This window comes from Monocercomonoides exilis, assembly GCF_001643675.1.
Source record: "Monocercomonoides exilis strain PA203 chromosome Unknown scaffold4-2303458, whole genome shotgun sequence".
NCBI lineage: Eukaryota > Preaxostyla > Oxymonadida > Polymastigidae > Monocercomonoides > Monocercomonoides exilis.
Window position 1 is genome coordinate 1,635,719 of NW_027150549.1, and position 23,487 is coordinate 1,659,205.

Here is a 23,487-nt window from a genome sequence, read left to right on the forward strand (position 1 = left end):
TTATTGATTGTTAATTATAACAACATCTATTAATCATCAAATAAATTAAGATTGAAAAAGAAGTAAATTCATTTTCATTGAATTTATTTGTTCAAAAGATTATAAAAGGAATAATTTTCAAAAAATGAAAATAAATGTTTTGTGAAAGCTCAAAAATATAGCAAAAACAAGAAAAATAAATAAATAAATAAATAAGAATAGAGAAAGTTGAATTGATGGTTAATCACAACTTTAAGTAACATTCAGAAACTCGTTTTTTTTTCGGATTTTTTGTGACAGAATGATTTAACATCAATAAATAAAACATGCTAGGGGTGAATTTTCCATTTTTAGAATACTTTTTTTTCAATGAAAAAATCTAATTTTTGAAAATCTTATGGTTATGATCAAACTAATTTCTTATAATTTAAATTTGAAAACTGAACGATTTTTGAAAATTTCATAGTTTGGTATAAATTGATTTATAAGAAAAAAATCTTTCCATTCAAATGAAGAGAATTAAAGATGTTTGAAGTTCATATTTGAATGTTTTGAAAAATTTAAATGGTGTGTGCATAAACCCGCACTTGTGCAAAAACCAGCACACTTGACATTTTCTTTCGAAACACTCATCCACATTCAAATATGTGAATGCGTTTTGCACAAGTGCGGGTTTATGCACACACCATTAAAATTTTTCAAAACATTCAAATATGAACTTCAAACATCTTTAATTCTCTTCATTTGAATGGAAAGATTTTTTTCTTATAAATCAATTTATACCAAACTATGAAATTTTCAAAAATCGTTCAGTTTTCAAATTTAAATTATAAGAAATTAGTTTGATCATAACCATAAGATTTTCAAAAATTAGATTTTTTCATTGAAAAAAAAGTATTCTAAAAATGGAAAATTCACCCCTAGCATGTTTTATTTATTGATGTTAAATCATTCTGTCACAAAAAATCCGAAAAAAAAACGAGTTTCTGAATGTTACTTAAAGTTGTGACTTGCCGAATTGATATTATATTTATAAAAATTTATAAAATAATTCAACATTTCAGTCTTTTTCAAAAATGAATTTGATAACCTAAGAGTGATGTATGTATAAATAAATATATAATACATAGAAAAATACGAAAAAATAGAAATATCACTTTGCAATTGTAGTACACTGGAAAGATGTATAAATAGACAGTAAAAAAGATGCTGTTTTCCTTGTATGAAATTCAGCATGGGTAAGAAGTGCAAGTATCGCATCCTCAGCTCCTTCCTCTTCAAGCAACTTCATCAAAGGAAATCTGTTTGTATAGTAATAAGGCGCATTATTGGCTAATGTTGCATTGAGCTGCAGATAATTCCAATCACTTTCAAAAAGAGACTCCACCATCATAAACGGGCACTTTCTGATCCATTCAGTCTCATATAGCATTTTTGTGTACAAACGCCCAGCAATCTCTGTTGATGGCCAATCTGTCGAAACACTAACCGATTTTTTCCACAAAACATTTCTGAATCTGTAAGGAATTAACGCCTTTGACCAGAGCAAGGTTAGTTGCTTCTTTCGAATGTGAGGATACCAATTTGACACAACAGCAGCACACATACAAGAAACAATAAGCTGAGTTGTTTTCTCTAACTGAGAACAATATGGAAGAAATGAAAATAATGAATTCTTCACCGCCTCAATCAATCTGTCTGGAATGAGCGGGCCAAAGCATATTGCAATCCCTATTACGCAGCGAGCCATTGAATCCAAAAGCAATGAAGGAGATGAAGGAGAAAGATGCTTCATCAGAACTTCACTAAAAGCATCGACAAACTTTGGATTAAGAAGAATTGTACCTCCTGGACAAAAAAAAAATAAACATTGTAAAAAGAGAAAAATGAGTTTTGAAGCGATGAATCCATTGATTGAATATTCAATTTAGTAAAATTAATTAATTAATTAACATAAAATCGAATTAAAAATCTAAAGATTATATTTCTGACCTGTTTCCAAAGCTGAGTCAAGTGAAGCAAAATACAATATAAGTTTTGATATTTCGTTGTTTCCTTTCTTTTCTAGAAAATCAGTTTGATATGCATTGGAAATCGGTTCGTTCTTGTGTGTGAGAAGAAGAGAAACCGCTGGCCAATCCAACTGAAGAGCTGTCATTTTGCCTAAAATGTTTTCAAAACGTTGAAAATTGCTGTTTTCAGCAAGCCACATGTCAAAGGCAATGCCATCAAGTGCCACAACATCAATAATATGCTTTCCAGCCTCAATTCCAGAATACAAATAGTCTCTCATTGCTTTTGAAATGCTTTGTTTCTCCAGAATGCTCTGATCTCTCTCAATCACTCCAACAATTCTTTCTATGAAATCTCCTTCTGTTAGACAGTTAATCACTGACTGTGGAGCCTGAATGTCTGGAAGCATCAGAGAAACAACTTGTAGTGATTGTGATGCTTTTGCATTTTCTGTGTTAACTTTTGGAGATGCAAGCTCAAACAATGTTTCGAACAATTTGATATTATTTAACGCGAGAAAAGGGAATTCCTTGCAATTTTGGGAAATCCTCAGCAAATTATTTGCGAATTCGCCAGGCATGTGACGATAAAGAAGCGAGCAAATGTAACACAAAGTGTTGACGCATTTTTCTTTTGCATCTGGCTGGGTGTGTGCAATGAAAGAAACGACCTTTATCAGACTTTGGGTGGCTGCCAGTTCGCTATCAACAGCTGAAATGCTTATCGATTCAACAAATTCCAATGCAGGGCCATATAATGAAACAGGAAAGGCCTCAATTCCACGCACAAATAACCTTAAAAGTGCCTTTCGAAGTGAGTTATTCAGATTCTGCTTCTTGGCTTCCTGGACAACGACAGTAAAAACTCTCGCAAAGAAAGATGATTCGGCAGCTGTGAACTCAAGTTGTCTGTCTCCTGCCCAGCGAATGAAAAGCTTCATGCCTTCTTTCTCGACAAAGGCTTTTCTGATGGATTTCTGTTGCCTTGATACAAAAAGCGCATCAATCAGGCTGAACGATACGTATATTCTATTGTCTCGTTTAGCCTTCTCTTGTTCAAAAATATCCTTTCCTATTTCTTTCTTTTTATTCTCTTTTTCCACGAAATAAACTGATTTCGACAAATAGTCATCATCTTTTTCATCTTTGTTTGTCGAATTCTTTGAATTACCCTTTTTGCCATCTCCTTTTCGCTTTTCCTTTGTCTTCTTTGAGCTTGCCACGTTGTTTCTACGTTCTTTGGAAAGTGTATTGCAGTTCTCTTTTTCCTCTTTCTGTGCCACTTCTTTTTTTGGCTTATCAAAGATCATGTTAACTTCTTTTATTGCTTCAATCTCCTTCTCGTAATCAATCATTTTGGCGATGCTTTCATTAACTCCAATGCAAACACGAAATAATCGAAGTACATTGCTCGAAAGAGTTGTTCTATTACACGTTTTATTCTGATTTCCATATTCTTCTTCGTCTTCGTCTTCTCCTTCTTCTAACTTCAATTCCATTGATTCTTTCCCTTTTCTCTTCTCCAGCACATCATTGCTTGAACAGCAAAAATGATTCCTTAGTACTTCCAATAATAATTCACAGCATCCGCTTTCCTTCAAAATATCCACAATTGTCGGTTTCCATCGAATTAATCTCGCCAAAATCACACAAATGCTCTGCAGTCCATTCATCAGTTGGATATTTCCCGAAATTGCAGGCGAAGAAGAAGAAGAACTCGAAGCCGAAATCTCATCTGCTGCTTCATCATATGCTGCGTTAAGGTGTTCAAAAAGAAAGTTGATGAGATATTTCATAAACTTTTCTTCTGTGAGGCATTCTGTCAGAATGTCAATCTCGCTATTTTTCTGTGGAGTTGAAATGTTTATTGGAGGCGTTGGAACAAAAGGAGGAGGCCTTTGTGATTGCGGCAATGGTGGCATCTGCACACTAATATTTTGGTTTGAGAAATATGAAGAGGAAGAGGAGGATGAAGAAGAAGAAGCGGAAGACGAAGATGAGACTGATGTGGACGAGGAAAAAGGCTCCGTTATCAAATAAATGACTGGAACGTCTGAAGATGTGAGTTGATCGTTAGACTTTTGTTGTATTTGGAGCTGGCTTAGCTTGTTTGTGTCCTGCCCGTCGTTTGAAGATGCTATCTGAGATTCCGATCGGTCAAGTTTTGTTTCATTATTTGAAAGTTTTTGACAAACATTTAGCATCTCTTCAATTGAATGCAGGGCAGCTATTTGAACCAAAAGGCTCCTCTCAAAGCAAATGTCTGCGATGCAGTTCAACATTGTTGAAAAATCCAGAAATATATCAGCAACACCATCTCTTTCAATCCATTGAGTCAATTCAGACAAAAGCTTAACACAAACATGTTCGTCAAATAACTTGTTCGCATAGAGGCAATCAATAATGAACGAACAAAGCATCTGAATGACATTTTTGTCTGTTGTTTGCCGCTTCACACATTTCATAAGAGAGTCAAAAATGCTGAATATCTCAGAAGCCGAAAGAGGATCAGAGCGCATTTGTATCGGTAAAGTTGTCAGAGGAGGTATATTTATTGGAAAGGCATTTGATGTTGCATTATCCGAATTTTTATCATTCAAAGTTGAATCAGAAGAAGAAGAAGAAGAAGAAGAAGAAGAAGAAGAAGAAGAAGAAGAAGAAGAAGAAGAAGAAGAAGAAGAAGAAGAAGAAGAAGAAGAAGAAGAAGAAGAAGAAGAAGAAGAAGAAGAAGAAGAAGAAGAAGAAGAAGAAGAAGAAGAAGAAGGAAAAGGAGGAGGAGGAGGAGAAACGCAGAAAGGGCGTGACGGCTCTGGCACAGCAAGTGGAGTTGAAGTGTTTGTTGTTTGTTTACTACAATCTGTGCTCAACAGCTTTTCTTCTGAAGATATCAGCGCATCAGAAGATCCAGTTGCTAAAAGCGAAAACAAATTCTTTTTTTCGGCAGATTCACAGTCAGCCTCAGAAATGCAATTTGCTCGAGTTTCTTCTGCCCGGGCTGTATTTTCATTGAAATGAGTCAGTTTGATCTTTTCTCTCTGAAGAATGCTGCTCATCTTTTGAAAGATTGCTCCTAAATAGTTTTGGCTAATCAAAATATCGATAAGCTTTTTCCTCTCCTCAATCAGATGCTCGATTCTTCTCTTTCTTTGAGCCAATGATCTTTTTCTTCTTTTATTGTGTGTATTTATATCAGAATATTTATCATCATCTAATTTCCCTCTTTCCTTGCATTCAGACAACAGTATTGTTAATTTATTCAGTTTCCTTTCCAATTTTTCATTAATAATCATCTTCAGAATTCTCAACGCAAATCTCGATAATTCACCGTCTTCGCAACAGATTGCATCGACAAGAAGCTTCAGCTGCACAATTCCCACAGTCATTTGTCTTCCATATTTCAATGTAAAATTCGTATCATCTCCATTTTCTGTGTTCAGTTGACTTTTCAACTCTGAAGTTTTTGATTTTTCTTTTAATGCTTTTTTCTTTCTCAATTTAGCAAGTTTGTGTTCTTCTTCATTCGTTTTGATTTGTTTCTCGATAAAAGAAATTTTTACTTCATCTTCGAAAATTTCATCAACAATTGTTTTCAGATGTTCATAAATATAAGCTGGTGCAAACAGTTCCTTCTCAGTTCCCTTCAAAATATTCAAGGCTTTGGGCAAATTCACATCGAAAAGCTTCATCGCAACATTCTGTGTTTTCGTTGCTTTCTTCAGCTTCATTTTAAACTCTGATGTTTTCAAATGAATATCTTGGTTTAAGTGCAAAATTTCATTTCTCAGACGTATATTTATCATTTCAGCGGAAGATGGTACAAGTTTCAATTCATCACTTGAGCTATCTTCACCCTTGCTTGCTGCATCAGAAAAGTCATCCTTATCTTGGCTTTCAATGACATCTTCGTCTGCTGTTTCTTCGCATTCCTCTTCGTCTTCTTTGCAAGTCTCTTTGTAGCAATATTTGTGATCAATATTTCTCGATTCTAATTTGAATCGTCCAAATGTGTATCCTTCAAATATCAATATTAGTGAATGCCTCCATCTCGACCAATATTTGTTCATCTGATTCGATAATGAACTGTTTCTTATTATCATCTCGCAAATTCCAACTTCAATCATCATCTCACGAAAAACGCCAGCTTTTATCCCGCTTAAAACTTCCCATATATTCCCACATATGTCACGTATTTCATTCGTCGCTTGACTTTGAAAAGAAAATGAATGGGTGTGTATTAAAAGTTCTCTAAGCTCGAAGATTCCAATGCATTCTTTGTATTTATCAATGAGAAAACTACAAGATTGCAATAGTTTTAAATTAACTTCTTCTTTTTGGCCAATTCTTTGATGTTCAATGCAAAAATATCGAATAAATTAAATGATAATGCTTTTATCGAGATTGAAAAAGATAAACCTGAAAATTTTTAGAATGTCATTCAATAAGCTATCAGCTAATTGCAGTTTTATTTGTTGTTTGATAGAATCTTGTTTATCTGAAAAAGTGCATAACAAATTGCAATGATTGATTCGAAAAAAAGCACACCTAAACTTGTTAACTCTTTGTAAATGTTTGCATACCTTTCTTTTGTGTTGCTGCTAAGATAGTTATCAAATCTCATCAATAAATACTTTGAAATTTCCATTTCAGAATTAGTTAAGATGTTATCTCTTTGTTTCCCAAAAGCATCATCTTCAGAATGATCCTTAAAATTATTATCCTTTGTAAAGCACTTCATGTTTTTAACTTCATTTTGATCATTTAACTGACATACATCTTGCATTTCTCTGAATGATGTAATCACAAAATTATTTTTCCAGAAAAAAAATATATAACTTATCACAAAATTTTTGAATGCATTGTTCTTTATTTATAAAATCAAGAGAATAATATAGTTCAAATAATATTAATAATCAAAGAAGATTAAAAAAACAGAAAAAAGAAAGAAAAAAAGAAAGAATAAAAAAATTGAGAAAAAAGCAAAAAAGAAAAGAAAAGACAGACAAGCTTGATTAACAATAAAACGATTACAATAGAAAATGATGCAATATAAAAATGCATAGATTGGAATTTGTAATAAAATATTTTGCTTAGCAATTTTGTTTATTACATTATAGTTGGTGTTAATAATGGTGGACACTTTCAATAACTGTGTCCAGTGGTATTATCTCAACAACTGTTGATTGTTGCATTTCGACAATAAACCCAATTATTCCCTCATTGAATACAAACTAATAAATCATATGAAAATGAAACAACTCACTCCCAAGAAAAAAGAAAAAAAAGGAAAAAAAAATAAACATTTTTTTCCTTTTCGGATTAACTCAGAGAAATAAAAATCCGCATGTTTCTTCGAAGTTGAAAAATGTCTCCTTCTTTATTCTTGGGAGTGAGTTGTTTCATTTTCATATGACTTATTAGTTTGTATTCAATGAGGGATCAATTGGGTTTATTGTCGAAATGCAACAATCAACAGTTGTTGAGATAATACCACTGGACACAGTTATTGAAAGTGTCCACCATTATTAACACCAACTATTTGGGTGATTCTTTATGAAAAGTCACAAATGTTTAATTTTCAAAAAAAAAAAATTTAATATTTTGTTTAATATTTTGTTAGCAAATATCAAACTAAACTAAAATGGAATCTATTATCTGAAAATGCTATTTCAAACATTCTCGAGGAGATTTGTGATCTGAAACAGAAATTTTAGCAAAATATGAAATATTTGATATATTTGAAAATAAAACATTTGTGACTTTTCAAAAAGAATCACACATATTTGTAAACATTTTTTTCAAGAATAGATTTTTTTGCATTTTTTTGCATTATAATGGAAGACTTGGATGATTTTTATTTTTTGTCATGTTTTTTCACTCAAATTTTTCGATTCGAACATTTTCTCTTGAATATTAAAGAATGAACATTGAAAAGTGAAATGGCTAATAAAAGACATTTATATCTTAAATACGATTTATCCATTTGTTTAAAAAAACAATTATCATATTTTTATTTCTTTTGAATTCAAAATTTCATCCCATAAACAAACAGTCTATGATAAAACAACACTCCGAAAAATGTTATGATTTCAAAAAAAAATCACCCATTTATTGAAAGTTTCAAGGATTATTAATTAAATTGATTGAAAAAATCTGTGAAAATTTGAAATTCGAAATGTTTCATTTCAGAATTTCTTTTATTGCAATGATGATAAAATGACAAAAAATATTTATTAAAAGCAAAGGCCTTCCAAAAAACTGTGAAATTCCTTGAAAAGAGCTGGTTTTTATCGATTATTAATCACCCATCAAAAAAGTCAAATGATTTTGAGAAAACAACATCTCGATTTTTTTCTATTCGTAAATCTCAAAGTTATTTTTGTTCACAATGACTATTATTGAAACAAATTAATTATATGCTTTCACGAAAAATTTACTGTTCGTAGCTTTTTCTTAACAATTAGAACGTGTTCCATGCTTGTTTTCAATAACAACAGAACTCCAAGCTGCTGAATGCTAATTCAAATGACCATGCTATGTTTGTTGTTTTCTAATGAATTTCATTTCGAATGTTCGTTTGAAAATTTTGTTATGAAATCTTATTGAAAAAACTATTATTATTTTCCCATTTGGAAACAAGAATGCTTAAGTGAAGAAAATAAAGAAGGCAAAACCATCTATGAGTTGTTTTCAACAGTTTTTTCTTCGCATATAATCACAAATTTTAATGGCGATGGGATGAATAGCTAAGGTGTTCCAGCTGCATTCAAAATGAGGAGCCTCCAGTTCATTTCGTGCAACGCAACAGCAAGAGGTGGAAAATCAAATATTGTTCCAAGTCAATCAATAGCCGCGGCCAACAACATTTATTGCTATTTCTTCTTCTTCCACGATTGCAGTTTTGTTTTTTCCACTCCATATGGTTACGATGGATTTTTTTTGAATAACAACAATTATTTTTCCTCAAACAACCCGTTCAATGAATCATTCACAACGAATACTTATGAAAGGAGATTGTGTTATGCTTATTTGCAATCAAGAAGTTGGAAATATCAGCATACGGAAAAGATGGATTGGCTGAAGGAAGGAATGAAAAATCGATTTGTTGGGATAAGGGGGAATGACACAAACAATCTGTGTGGGATGAGTGAGTCTGCACCTAACAAGACAGTTGGGCATGAAGAAGGGTTGAGCATGGGGCAGCTGAGCTCGATAATCACACTGTTTGTCGAAAGGCATGTGAGCGAAGAAACAACAATCAATGCTGAGAAAAAGAAGATTTCATTTGCTGGAAGAGGGAAGACAACGATTGTGATTATTCGCAATGAAGCTTTGCACAAAAAAATGAAAACCCTTTTTTTCAAAATTATTATTAGGTCAATTTTTCCATTTTATTGAATTCTTCACAAATACATGTTTTTCACTTGAGAAAACAATATATGTCATTAATACACATTTTTTCAAAAAGATAACTTGAACACAATAATGGAAAATCAAAAAAGTGAAACAATTGATCACAAATTTCGAATTTTTTTTATGAAAAAACTTTCAAAGTGAAATGAAATGTGAATATATGGGGTAAAATACGGACTTTCAGACTTTTCATGCACAAAGCATGAAAAAACTGTTTCACATACAACATTTTTGAACTTAGCCAAATTTCAAAATAAATATGATTTTCATATCTGTGAACAAACATCATTGATATAATAACATTATGTTTTGCTTCCTCAGACGTATTTAATAAAATAAACCCATTTATTTCAAAAATTTTGATCACAAAAAATTCATCCAAGGTGCATAATTTTTCAATGAAAATGCCTGAAGTCAAATATTATGCTCCATATGTTTTTGTCCTTATGATTATAAGTGATGTGAAATGAATGAAAAAAATTAAAAAATGTTCTTTCACACAATAAATGTGACAATGAACAATGCAGATAATATTCAAAGTTATTATAACCGATTTTGACTGAACTCTGTGAAGCCCAAAACCGACATTTTATGAAATATAAGTTTCTTTTTTCCTTTCATCTCCTGCATGTCAACAAACACAATAGATAAGAGACACAACTTTGAGATATTTTTTTGGGCAATGATCATGCTGTGCCAGGATATTCTCCTTTTGACAAAAAAGATTTTTGCAATAAAACACTATCTTTTCAAAAGAAAAAAAAAATGAATGAATTCAAAAATCAACCATGATGCCAAAAATGTTAAAACATCGTAACATTCGAATAGTTTTTTGGCACTGTGGTTGCCAAATATGAAGCTGAATGTTTCTTTTATTTGCAGGAATCACTTTTTTTCCACAAAACAAATACTGATTTGTATTTTTTCATTCAATTTGAACTGGGCCAATGAATGCCATTATCCTCGATTGGTTGAAAAGAACCGCAATTGTTTTGATACAAAACACATCAGAAATTGAATACATATGCATCTTATTTTGCGAATAGCCCTTCAATAGCAGACCTTGCTATTCTCCAAAATAACACTCGAATGGTGAAGGATTCCCACCTTTTACAAAAAAGCATTCACTCAAATACTCACAAACTTTATGCAAGCCAAGCAAACAAAAATCTGCACACACACACACAACATAACATAAAAGACTCGAAAGTCTCGAAAGTCTCAAAAATAACATCTTCATTTTAAAAATTTCATCCTCGCTTGAGAATAAAAATCACACAAAAATCGCAAGATGTTGCATAATTCACAAAACTTGAAAAATCAAAAAGTGACAAAAAGTGACAAAAAGTGACAAAAAGTGATAGAAATATGCAAAATTGGATGATTCGATTCCTCGATGAACACGCACAACGGTGCAGGATTGTCACCTTCATCACTTATTTGCACAGCATATATAGACAACACCCAGACCACATGAAACATAATTGATGAACATATGCTTTTCGAAAATAGCTCAAATAGCACACCAATACATATACAATACTGAAATATATACACACATTCACACATTCACACATACACATCAAACAAAAACACCAGAACACAAACTCAACAAAGAAAGAACAATGAATAAGCACAACACAAATCACAAAACATTCACAAATCAAAAACAACAGCTTTCTTCAAAACAAGCATCAATTTGCTTTCTTTCTCATCCATCACAGAAATCACTACCTTGTTGTTTTTGCATCTCCCTCTTCATCACCATTCCCAACATCGTTGCCATTGCCCCCATCATCAACCATGCTGCTTCCCTCTCCCCCGCTGTGTTCATTTCTCCCACCTTCCTCTTCTTCCACGCCTATCGCATCCGACACTGTGAGCATCTTCGCCTCTGCTGGGAAATGCACAAAAAACTCCTTTTTCAGCTCGCTCAGCATCGGCCTCCCCTCCCACCCAGGCGAAAGGCACACACCAATCAGCTTCCCATATGTTGTGTCCTCCACCACATCCAGCCGAGGACGCTCCCCCTTCACAATCTTGTCTCCTGCTATCCCCGCCTCATACTCCCCAAACGGGATCTCCAGCGTCACACACTCCCACAGCATCATCCCAATCGAGAACGCAACTGACTGCTTTGTCGCACACATCTTCCTGTTCATCAGCAGCTCCGGCGCCTTCCACCGCTTGCACTCATCCCGGTTGTCTTCACAATCCTCAAACGCTGACGACGGTGGTGGCGAGTCGGTAAACCTCTCGCTCATCACTGAAACATTCGATGAGGAAGACGAAACAATGGTCAGCGAAGAGATCGACGATGAGTCTGAATCCTCTGACGAAGAGGAGCAGTCTGAGTGGAGCGCAATGGCAATGTCCATGTGCTCCGAGAACAGCACAATGTGCGGACTCAGATTCTCCAGAGACGAGAGTGGATTGCTCATCTCATCGAACGAGTGCAGAGCAAGATTCGCCACCCAGAACAGCACCTGCGCTCCTGTCACCTCCCGCTCCTCCACACTCCCAATCGCCATCTCCTTCGTCTTGTTCCTCCCATGCATCAGCATGAAAAACGAGTCTCGCAGATCAAGAATCAGCTTCTCGTGTGGAGACGAACAGTCCATCGCATCCACCAGATTCGACATGGATGAAGTGGTTGGACACATATCCTCTCCGCGAACAAAGGTGGAATCTGAATCAGTTGTTGAAGTGGTTGAAGTGGATGAAATGGATGGTGATGGTGATCTCTTTCTTGTTTCCTCTTCCTCTTCCACCTTCTCCAATGCCCAATCAGGGATCTTGTCTGAATCTTTCCCCAGAATGTATTCAGTTGAGCCACTCTCAGACAGAAGATGCTCAGATGACTCAGAATGTCCCAAGCTTTTCTCGTACACCCTCTTCTTCACCCTCTCTTCATTCTTCTTCTCTGCCTCTCTCTCATCCCTTCTCCACTGCTCCTCTGGCGACAACTCCATCGTCACCATCTCAAATGCTTTTGGATCCTTCTTCACTGTGTCTTCCACAATCACCTCCAGCTCTTCTGTTCTTTTCTTTTGTTTTTTCCATCTAACAATGAATATCACAAGGGCGATTAGAACAATCAAAAACAAAACAACGAATATAATCGCAATTATAGCAGCCCAAGATGATTTTCCTTTATTTCTCTCACTTTTGACGATTTCATTATTTCCATCTTCTTCTCTCTTCTTTTCTGTTTTATTCTTCACCACAAATGATTCTGTTCTTTCTTTCTTTTCGGGGTTGCCAAACAAGATGCAAACAGCCACCTCTGCCCTTTCTTCAGCTGAAGATATGATCCCTGATGTTATTGAGCTGCGAGCTTCGTTCTCACAAACAAATCCATCTTCCTCAAGCAAATACACCTCAATCGAGCTGACTTCTTCAATTGTTGATGTAATTTGGCACGACAGATTGCATGGCAGAAGAAGGTTTCCTCTGAACGTCAGCTCCGTTCTCGCTCCTTTTTCTTCTGTTTCCACTCTTTCCAATGCTGGGATGAACAATTCAGATGCTCTTTCTGAAGCCATTCCAGACAGCTCACATCCCTCATTCAGAATCCACAGCGATGTGTTTGGAAGCAACCCATCTCCTCCTTTCAAGCTCTCCATCGCCAGCTGTCCTTTGCTTTCACAGATGATGTTTCGTCTGGCTGAAGGGAATCCATCAATAGCTTTGCTATTCCCATAATATTCGCCTTTCTCCACACTCACTTCTCCACCACAAATCGACATTCCTCCTTCCGATGAATTCACAATCGCTGTGTCCTTCATTGCTGCTCTTGTTCCAGCAAAATCAACCAGCGACCCATTCCATCTGCAGATCTCCTCTGGCTGTGTGTTCCTCTTTTCATCGCTTTTGTTGTCCCCTTTCCATCCATCAAACAAACACTTGTCGATCGTTGCATTCGTGCACAACGACAATGACACAATGCTCCCTCTCTGAGTGCATGATAAGCATGAAATGAATGAGCAATTTTCGAAGGCCACTTCATTTGCTCCATTAAACGAAAGCATCGGATGCCTTCCCGAAACATTTATGCTCGTGAAAGACGAAGATACAGTCTGCACAACAGAGTCTTCTCCACATTCAGCCAAACTTCCTTCAAAACTTGACTCTGAGAAGGAAGAAGAAGTTATCTTCATATTTCCAGAGCTCGCAACATGAAACATCGGAGATGCGAATGCCAAGAAGGACACAGAAACCTCATAAGCTGTGCACTTGCAGCCATTGGCAGAAATAAGACAAAATGGAACAGTTTTAGCAGAATCATAACTTTCTGAGGTGAATGCACAACAGCTCAGTTCAAGAACGCCTGTTTCTGGGCAAAGAAATGCTGAATGTAAAGACACAAATTCCTCTGCAAAAGCAAAGCGCAGATAGCTCAGTGACACAGAACCAGCTGTCGATATGAGCGCCAATTCGTGCTGGGGAATACTTGAATGCACTTCAATGACGCATTGCGCCTTTGTTCGAGATGTCAGCCCCATTTCAACCATCTTCGCTTCGCCCCCAAGATACGATGCTTTGTCCACAAACATTTGGCTCACAAAATTATTCGACAGATGAAGAAGACCATAATCAATCGAAAGACAAGGCAGATATTGCGTCCCGCATTGTCTGTCATCTTTCCCATTTCTCGACGGATCAGAGCTGACGATGATCGTGTCTGCTCGATAAATCGTGATGAAATCAAGAAGATTCGTGTCTGCTGAGTGATCGGTCTTGTCAATCCCAAAAATCGCTTTCGCTTTGTCTGTCACTTTCTCAACATCAAACCCAAACTGCGTTTCGTTGATTTGCGCAGTGATGTTGTGGCATTCAATGAAGATATCGTTCCCAACAAACGCTGTATTCGCGGTAAAGTTTACTCGGCTGAACAGGAAATCCAGTTTTCCTGCTGTTGCTGCTGCCAAATAAACTCCTCCCCCTTTTCCGTTGCTCGAGCAGCAGCATCGCGTGACTGTCGAATCGCTCATCTTGAATGAGCCTTCTGACAAAAGTGAAACAAGCATGACTCCTCCTTTCATGCTGCGCTCAGCCTTAACATCGCTGAACACCGTCTTATCCACTTTCAGATCAATGTTGTTGATCCCAGAAAATACAACACCCGTCCCATCGTCAACACGCGCAATGGAAGAGAACGTTGATTCGTTTATTCGAAAATCACATCTCCAGTTGCTGTTTTGCTTTGTCTCCTGCCCAATTGACGAAGAAAGCGAAAAAATACTTCCATCTGACAGATTCAGCGATGATACCGATAAGCTCGTGAAGGTGCACAACTGCGCCATATTATTCACTGCAAATATGTTCTCAGCAAAGTTGGAGGAGCTCATTGTCAGATCATCAACAGCCAGCTCTCCTCCTTCAACTGTCACAAACTGCACTTTGCTCAAATCCTCCATCAGCCCTTTCGACTCAAATGAGCACATCCTCACAAGAAGGATGCCTTCCTTGCTGTGAACAATGGAGCTCGCTGAGCCGTCAAAATGTTCTGCAACCCTCAGGCTCATCCTCTCCAGCGACAATCTCACAGCATTGGTCAGAAACGGCTCTCCATCGTTGATCCTTTTGTTCTGGAACCCGACCACAGCCTTTCTTGCTTCATCAGGCGATGCTGAATATGAAGCTATTGTGTAATTCGACACAATAAATGCATCACGCACAAAAGTCGAACCATCAACTGTTATAACCTTTGACGGAGAAGACCGCTCTATTTGCGCCATCCCTTTCCAGAACGATTCGCACGGATCATCTTCGCTTCCGCATCTGGCAATGTCGAACCCATTCGAAGAGACAAAAATCGTATTGTTCTTGTACCCACACAAAAACCGCAAAAGATCGGTGTCGCGATGCACTGCATCACTTCCACAGAAGAGCGTGTGTTCCATCTTGGCTTTTTCAGCAAGAAACACAAAAGTGCTCTTTGTGACTGTTCGATTCAGGTCGCTCGATGCAACAAATACGTTCTTCCCAATCATGGCTTCGTTATCTGCCAGAATTATTTCGCTTCCAAAAACAAAAGGTGCAGGCAGCAGAGATCCTGAACACTTCACAAAGAATGCTCCCCCTCTTCCATTTCTTGCACACGAGCATCCCTCTGCTGTCGTTCCGTTAATACTCAGCGACTCTTCCTCTGTCAGCTCCACCTTCGCCACTCCACCTTCGCCACTGGATGCAGACGCAATGTTGGTGAAGTTCATTCCTTTGATCAGAACAGAAGAAGACAAATCGAGAGGAATCACACCAGACGAGAAAGATGGCAAAGTGCAGTCTGCCAATTCCACTCGCCCTTTCGCAGAAGAAATCAAGATGTAATCAATGCAAGATCCAGACGAACACTCAAACACACAGCCCTTCACTGCCAACTGAGCTTCCGAGGCGCGGGGAGGATTAAGTCTCAGCAGATTCTGAACAGGAGGTGCGAACGAAGTCGGAAGAGAAAGCAACATGTTTTGAATGGACAGACTTTTTGCGCTCAAAAATATGGAATCCAAAGTGCACAACTCCAGGTCACTCTTCACGACAATCGACGATCGGGCGCTTCCATATCCCGGGATGATAGAAAACGAGCTCACATCGTAGGTGTCTTGCACAACTGTCGAAGCATCCACAGTCAAAAGCTTTTGATCTGATCCCGTCTTGTCCATGTTCGTGTATCCTCTCCAGAAGGTGTTGCACGGATACTCGTCGCTCCCACACCCCAAGTAGTCATGCCCTGCAGCAGACACATGAATGCTCGAGGATTGCAGCTGCAACAAAAACAGCGTCAGGTTGACTGCTTCCTTGCTTGTGATCACCTCGTCTCTTCCAAATAAATCAACAATCAATTCGCCTTCCTCATTCACCAAATGAAACTGAAACCTCGATTGCAGGACTGTTCGATTCAGATCGGCACATGCAACAAACATGTCTTTGCCATGATGCGCTTTGTTTCCAAGGAAATGCAACGATGAGAATTCGATTGCTTCATCCAGATCTTGGCTCAACTGCACGAAAATGGCTCCTCCGTTTTTCGCTTTTTCGTCTGCCGAGTTGTTGCTGAACGAAACATCAGCAATCGAAAGTCTGTAATTCCTCGAGAAAATCAAATTAACTGCGCCACCGTTGTCTTTTTCTGAAGAGCACTTCGCAAATGACGAGGTATTTGCGATCTCAACCTCCAACGCATTTTCCCAGTGCACAACACTTCCAGACTCTGACGAGCATTCGCTGATCTGAGTGTTGTTGATTGCAACGCATGTTCCTTCCATCCCTCCAATCAGACTTTTCTTGCTTGTGCATATAGAGGCAAAAGTGCAGCCACTGATAATCAAGGAACCAGACTGCATCGCACAGATCGCTTGATCCGCCTCAAACACCAGCTCCGAAAATGTCACAGACGTCAGAGTTATCGTGCTTCCCTTTCCGCACAAGATGCTCTGCTTAATGCTGGAAATAAGAGCATCTGCACTTTTTGAGACATCACAGGAAATCAGGAATATGCTCCCCACTTTCCCAACAATCAGCGCGTCTTGCGGGCTCTCAGCGCTTGTGGCAAAAGCAAAGCGGACATTCTGGATGGTCAGCTGAGTCGACAAGTCTCCGTCGCTCACGCATATGCACCCGCCACCATCCACAATCATGTCTGATTTCACAGATTCCCCTCTGATCGTCAGCGACGAAAGATTCTGCTTGATTTCCCCTTCCAGCTTTGCCGATGATGTGATGTGCAGAATGTTCTTTTCTGTTCCCAACTGCGTGAACCCAAAACTCAATTCCTTGCAAGGCTTGACGCTGCTTCCGCATCCTGCTTCAACCTGCCCCAGCCCGTCGTCAACAAACACAATATCGTCGACTGACGGAAACAAAAACCTCAGAAGCGACATGTTCATTTCTGCATCGCTCGGATCCAGCACCCACATCGTCTTTTCAAACTCGCTCCCATCTTTCGCAGACCCGCTCCAGAGCAACGGGTTGATCATCCTCCGCGGAAGCGGGCACACAAGATACACATCCTTCCCCAGCAGCGCATCGTTGTTGTTGAATTCGTCCGACTTCATCGAATACGTCAAGTCCACATCCGAAAACGTCAGGTGCAGACCCCCTCCCAGCCCGTCAATCCCCGGCACCCTGCTTTCATTCACACAGTTCTTCTCAAACAGAAACGTTCCTCTTTTCGCCACCGAAATAAGCATGCTTCCTCCTTTTGTTCCTGTATGATAGCACATAACCTTGGCAAAGTTGCATTCCTTGATCTCAATGCGCTTTTCGCTGTCCACCTCTCCCACAACCACTCCTCCGTTTCCTTCTGTCCTGTTCACCTCGCTGAAGTTGCTCTTCTTCAGAGTCAGCGAAGCTCCTCCCTTCACACAAATCGCTGTCTGCCTTAGAAGGGATGTCGAGTTTATCGTCGAATTCTCGATTTGAGCTGCCAATGCCGAAGACACAAAAATCACTCCGCCGCTTTCACATGTTGTGTTAACACTTTCCAGATGCAGCTTGTCAAACACTCCGCTTGTTTGTGCGCCAACCAGCTCAATCGCTGGGGCTTCCTTGAATTCTATGGAGTTCAGATTAAACTCAGTCAGCTTCACGCTTCCCGAAGTTATCAGCAAAAACCGATAGCTTGGATTTCCGCTTTGCATCACCATGCTGCACCCCTCAACAACTAACTTCGATCCAGCACAAAGAACAAGGCTCTTCCTCTGAACATGCAAAAACTCACACGGAGCACAAAATTCAAGCCAGCTGATCGTGACTTCGTTTTGCGTAATCACAAATCCATCTCCGCTCTCTCTGCCATCTGCCGCGATGTTCACTCTTTCAGGCTTCGAGACACCATTGATGACCATCGGCATTGCGCTCAATACAAGCTTGTCTGCAATCGAAAAATTAGGCTCAAGGCAAACAGCTGCCACACCACCCGCAAAACGGTTTTCTGCTGCGTATACGATGGAGGAGCACGGATACCACGAAAAGCCACACGACTGATAATCAGCCCCTTCCTCGCTGTTTACAAAAACAGGCGATGTCCAATTTGACAGAAACGAGGCAAGTGGAACGTGTTTGTCTGCGTTCCTGTCGAATCCCACGAATTCGTTGTGCTTTTCCTTGCTCACATCGCACTCAACTGCAAAACGCCGTTGTGTGACAATTCTGCTCAAATCGTCTCCCTCAATGAAGATGTTCTCTCCTTTCTCCTCTGCTTCGTTCTTTTCTGTTTCTGCTCCGAAAATTGTGTGGCAAATCACATAATCAAACACCTCGCCGCTGAATCCGATGAAAATCCCTCCGCCTTTGCCTCCATTTCCGTTGCCTTTTTTAGCTGCACAGCTCTTAAAGACTGAATTCAACTCCTCTTTCCCAATTTCGAGATGCCCTGTTCCTGACACACTCAGCCCCAACCCTCCTCCACAGCCGTCCACGGTGCAGCAATCGAGAAACACCACTTCTTCTAGCACCATTCGGCATCCATCTCCCACAACCCCTTCAACAGCCCCGCCTTGCCCTTCCGATCGGCCAATCTCAGAGAAGGTTGTGTTGCTCACACACAACACTGCTCCATTCCCATCAAAGATCATTGGGGATGCTGATGCCATTGAAGAAGAAAAGTGGCTTTTGTTGACATTCATCTCCCCTGTCGAAGAATACTTCATTATTTTTCCATTTGCACTGGAAGTGACATTTTCAAATATCATATTGACAATTTCACATGCTCCTGACTCGTTCACCGCAACAGCTGCGCCTGCCGAGAACTGCACGTTGCTCATGACGAATCCATTCACCGCCAATTTTCCAGCTTTGGTTGCAAATAAACAATAGGAGATTGAGGAGACTCCGGATTCTGGCTGGCACTCACAGTTTTCGATTTCAAGCACTCCATTGGAATCTGCAACAGAGAATACCGCACTTTTCGTCGAATGAAGAGAAGACACCATCTCGATGAAGAAACACGAAAAGAACACTGCTGCTCTGACCTCCATCACAGACGTCGCTTGCGTCTCGTTTCCCTCCATTTTCAGTCTTGTCTTCGTTTCAAGACCAGAAATGCCGTATCCTTTTGCATCACTCAGCACACAGCTTTCTCCAACAGCATATTCGTTGAGTATCGTGACAGCTTTTTTTCTTTCTGGCAACCGAGCAAATGAGAAGTCGAGTGTTCGGCATCCAAAGTCAATATACCCGCAGACAGGCACATCACTTCCCTCGGCCGAGACGCAAACAGCATCACCAAGCACTCGGAAATAGCACACAAGAGGAATCATCAAAATTTCCCATTTCTCGTCAACTCCCACACACGAAGCAGCAGAAAACGGATTCTGCTCGTCGTAGAAGCAGAACGATTCCCTGTTGACGCTCGATGCAAGGTCAGGAGAAGACACAAAAATATCATTCCCGCACTTCGCTTTGTTGGGAAGCTCATCCGAAAAAGAAGGCGCATCAATCGCAAACGACGCATCAGTCTGCAGAACAAACAACGAAATGCCTCCACCGAAGCCACTCTGCATTTCTGAAGGCGCTGTGCAAGACAAAAAGCTTGTCGAATTAATCAACAGCTTGCAGCTGCTTTTCAAAGAGGCAAATATTCCCCCTCCAGACTGCCCATCATTCAGCACTGAGCATCCCTGAAACGAGCAATTGAAAACTGTCACACAATGAAGCACATCCTCTCCTGCTGCAAAATCGATGCACGACCCGTTTCCGCTCGAAAGGCTCACATCTGCAAATGAAGAGCATCCAACATACAACGAGCCACCGTTTTCGCTGTGTATCACCCCGCGCTTCGCAAGAGAGAACCCGCCAAACGAACAGTTGGTGATGTTGGCCAGCCCAGACGAGCTCGTCTCAACGAAGCTCTGAGGACCAGTTGTCGCAATGCTCGACAGATTTGCACAAAACAAATTGCACACCACACTTCCACTCAGCAGAAGCATTGGTGCACTGAACGAAAGCGCTTGGTCAGCAGCCACCGACAGCAAATTGACCGTCAGCACACCACCAGACGCCATCACAGCTGTGTATTCAATGGACTCAGTCTCAGATGTCTTTCCAATCGAGCAGCTGGTTAACGACAGAGTTGCACTTTGCAACGATATGAACGATGCCCTGTTTCCAATCGAATGGTTCAGCAAAAACGTTATGTTCGCAAATGTTGCTGGAACGGACACCGAAACAAGCATTTCGCGACTTTTAACCGAAGAAGAGCCCACTTCTGTTGCCTGTCCCTGCGAAGCAGCACCAAAAACATAAGACTGCGAAGCCAACGTCAGCTCCTTCAAAAATGCAAATGATGGCAGCAGACTCAACTCGCAAGCAGAATTCGCAAACCGAAAGGCAGCTGCGCCTTCGACTGTTCGGCACGGATAATCTTTGTATCCGCAGAACGTGTCATCTGCATCGCTCTCGCTTCCAGACACATACGCTGGCGATGAAAAAGTCCGCAAATACAACACCAAAGGAATCACCTTGCTGCGATCCCCCGCATCATATCCGCTCAGCTCATCCAAATCTGCCAGCTCCACCCCTGTTTGAGGCTTGAACGCAAACGAAGACGCCTTCACCAACGATGACAGATTGCTCCCATCCACAAACACATTCTTCCCTTTCCAAGCTCTGCAGCCCCTGAACGAAATGCTCTTCAATATAAAATCATTGGCTCCCTGATCGAAAAGAAGATACAACGCCCCGCCCTTTCCTTTGTTTTCGCTGTTGGGCGCGCTGCATTCTTCAAAGCCAACTTCGCTCGTCTGCCCAATTCGCAGTTGACTTCCGCTGCCCAAACACAAGCCAAATGCCCCTCCATTTTCAGCTGAACTCGTGCAGTTTCTGAAAGTGATGTTTGAAATCGCCAGAATCTCTCCATCGCCCAGTGTTTTGCCAATGATCGTGCCGTTTCCTCTGCTTCGGGCAATGTCGCACACGCTGCCTCCTTCAAACAAAAGCGAGCTTGCCGACTCCTTCTGAAACAATCCACACTCTCGAAGAGAAAAGCCGCGTATTTCGCAGAGTGTCAGGTTGACGCTTCCTCCAAGAAGAGAAAACTGCGAATGCTCCAACATTCGATTTGTTGAATCTGCAGAGATTTCGCATTGCACCAGGTTCAGCTTCCCTTCTGCATTTGAAACCAAAAACAGTGAGGATTCCAGTGACACCCCTGTATCCACAACAATCGAAAAATCAGTCACAGTGAAAGAGCCTGTTGCGATCGTGACCAGCCAGCCATCCAAGTTTTTGGATGTGATCGTCGGTCGATCCCCACTTCCTTTTATCGAAGTTTCCACCGTTTGCCCGTTTATCGCAATCGAAGTCTCCAAATGGTTCACCCTCGAAACATGCACTTTTTGCCGCTCTGGCTGAAGCCATCTTGTTATCGCAAAGCCAATTGTCTTGCATTCTCGCCCAACATTTCCGCAAACAACATTATCTTCTTTTAATGGATCAACATGAATTGACGAAGTATTCGCTGATTGAATCCAGTTTTCTCTTGGCTCATATGCTGCACATTCCCATTCGCTAACATTCGTGCAAAATACGATTCTCTTCTCAAGTGATGTGGAAAAGCAAGTTGTGAAGTTGCTGGCAACGTAAAAAGTCAAATTGGTTGTTCTAATTGCAATATCTGTTCCTTTGTTATTTCCACATGTATTTTGATCAAAGTACAAAAAGCGAATTTCTGTTGGATTAACATCTTCAGTATCACACAATATGAAAAAAGTTCCTGCATACATCCTTCCTGAGCTCTCTTGAAACAAGCAATTAGAAAGCAACGAATTATTGCAAAACATGCTACTAAAACAAATAGAACCACCGTAATACGTACTTGCCTTATTTCGATAGAATGTACACGAATCAACAATTACATAGTCGTTTTGCCCCGTTATTTGAAATGCTCCGTAATGCGGCCCTTCATTTTCAATAAAAGTTGAATCTTCAATTGAAACATCTCCAGCAGATTTCGAAAAAATGCGAATTGCACCCCCATAATTTGACGCACATGAATTATTATTAAATGAAGAATTTGTAATTATAATGAATCCTGTTCCAGTTGCCGAAATTGCACCACCCCCATTGTCTCTACTATATGCAGTACTTTTACAACTCAAAAATGTTGTTCTTTCAATAGTTAGCGTTGCATTTCCGGTAATCAGCACGGCTGCTCCATCATAAACCTCGCTCACAATGGTAAACAACGAATCACGAAGAACAACATTTCCAGAAGAGTTCACCTGTCTGGTGTTGTTGGCCTGTGCCCTGCTCGTGACAAAGCTGCAATTGAAAGACAGGTAATGGTGGAAGGTGTGATATCCATCAAAAATGCATCCGAAATCCGCACAAGCAACTTCGTTAAATGATGAAGACTCTACTTCAATCGTGCCAATCTCATTTCCAACGAGTTCTCTTTCCTCTGCGAGCCCTTTTCTTCGCATCGCGTCGGGCTTGTGGGTGATGTTTTCAAAATGGCATTCGTCAACAGCAACTGATTCCATCTTCCCAGCACTCAGAAAAGGATTCATCGAGTTCACAGAAAACGAATGCATTGCACTCCTTTTCAGATGGATTCTCGAGGAAGGTGCGAGAGAGTTCGACAAAACAAATCCGCATGCAGCGTTTGGTGTTGAACATAAAAACGAAATATTTTCGAGTCTCAGCAGCCCTCCAAACGAATCACAGAAATTGTCTGAGCCCCAATTTCTCCAAAAAAGGCAATTGCAGAAACAGCATTCAGCTTGGACGTCTCTCAAAAGTGCAACAGGACGCGCACTCCCTCGCACCGCAATCGACTCAAAAAGCACAGTGGAATTCAGCATTGAGAATAAATGGTGTTTTTGATTGTGCTCGCGCTTTTCACAAAAATCCCATCCAGCTGAACAACATTCAAGTAATACTGTAAAAACTGAATTTATTCTCTTTGTGTTTCCATGCAACAATTCTTTTTCTTGCAACAAAATTGAATAATGCCTATTCGTGCTTTCAGCAACAACAGAAGCTCCTGCACCAGATTTTCCTGAAGTTCCTGAATATAAATTGCTTTGTAATTGTAGGAGAGCTGGCAAGAGCAAAAGATACACCAGCAACTTCATGCTGCAGC

General features: G+C 39.8%; 2 protein-coding genes across 2 annotated transcripts; both read right to left on the bottom strand.

Annotated features, from left to right (window-relative positions):
- Positions 1-1,029: 1,029 nt before the first annotated feature.
- Positions 1,030-6,816, bottom strand: MONOS_4386 (uncharacterized protein). Its single transcript, XM_067874454.1, has 5 exons — positions 6,763-6,816; positions 6,534-6,720; positions 6,405-6,483; positions 1,972-6,332; positions 1,030-1,827 (listed from the first exon to the last, which is right to left on the bottom strand). Exons 1-5 carry the CDS (start codon positions 6,769-6,771, stop codon positions 1,133-1,135), a joined length of 5,331 nt encoding a protein of 1,776 aa, XP_067734826.1. The 5' UTR covers positions 6,772-6,816; the 3' UTR covers positions 1,030-1,132.
- Positions 6,817-10,159: 3,343 nt separating this feature from the next.
- On the bottom strand, positions 10,160-23,206 carry MONOS_4387 (uncharacterized protein; the record flags this gene model as incomplete). The annotated part of the gene is made up of 3 exons (XM_067874455.1): positions 10,160-16,868; positions 17,625-22,140; positions 22,204-23,206. The coding sequence occupies 3 exons, from the start codon at positions 23,204-23,206 to the stop codon at positions 11,132-11,134; spliced, it is 11,256 nt and encodes a 3,751-aa protein (XP_067734827.1). The 3' UTR covers positions 10,160-11,131.
- Positions 23,207-23,487: the final 281 nt, after the last annotated feature.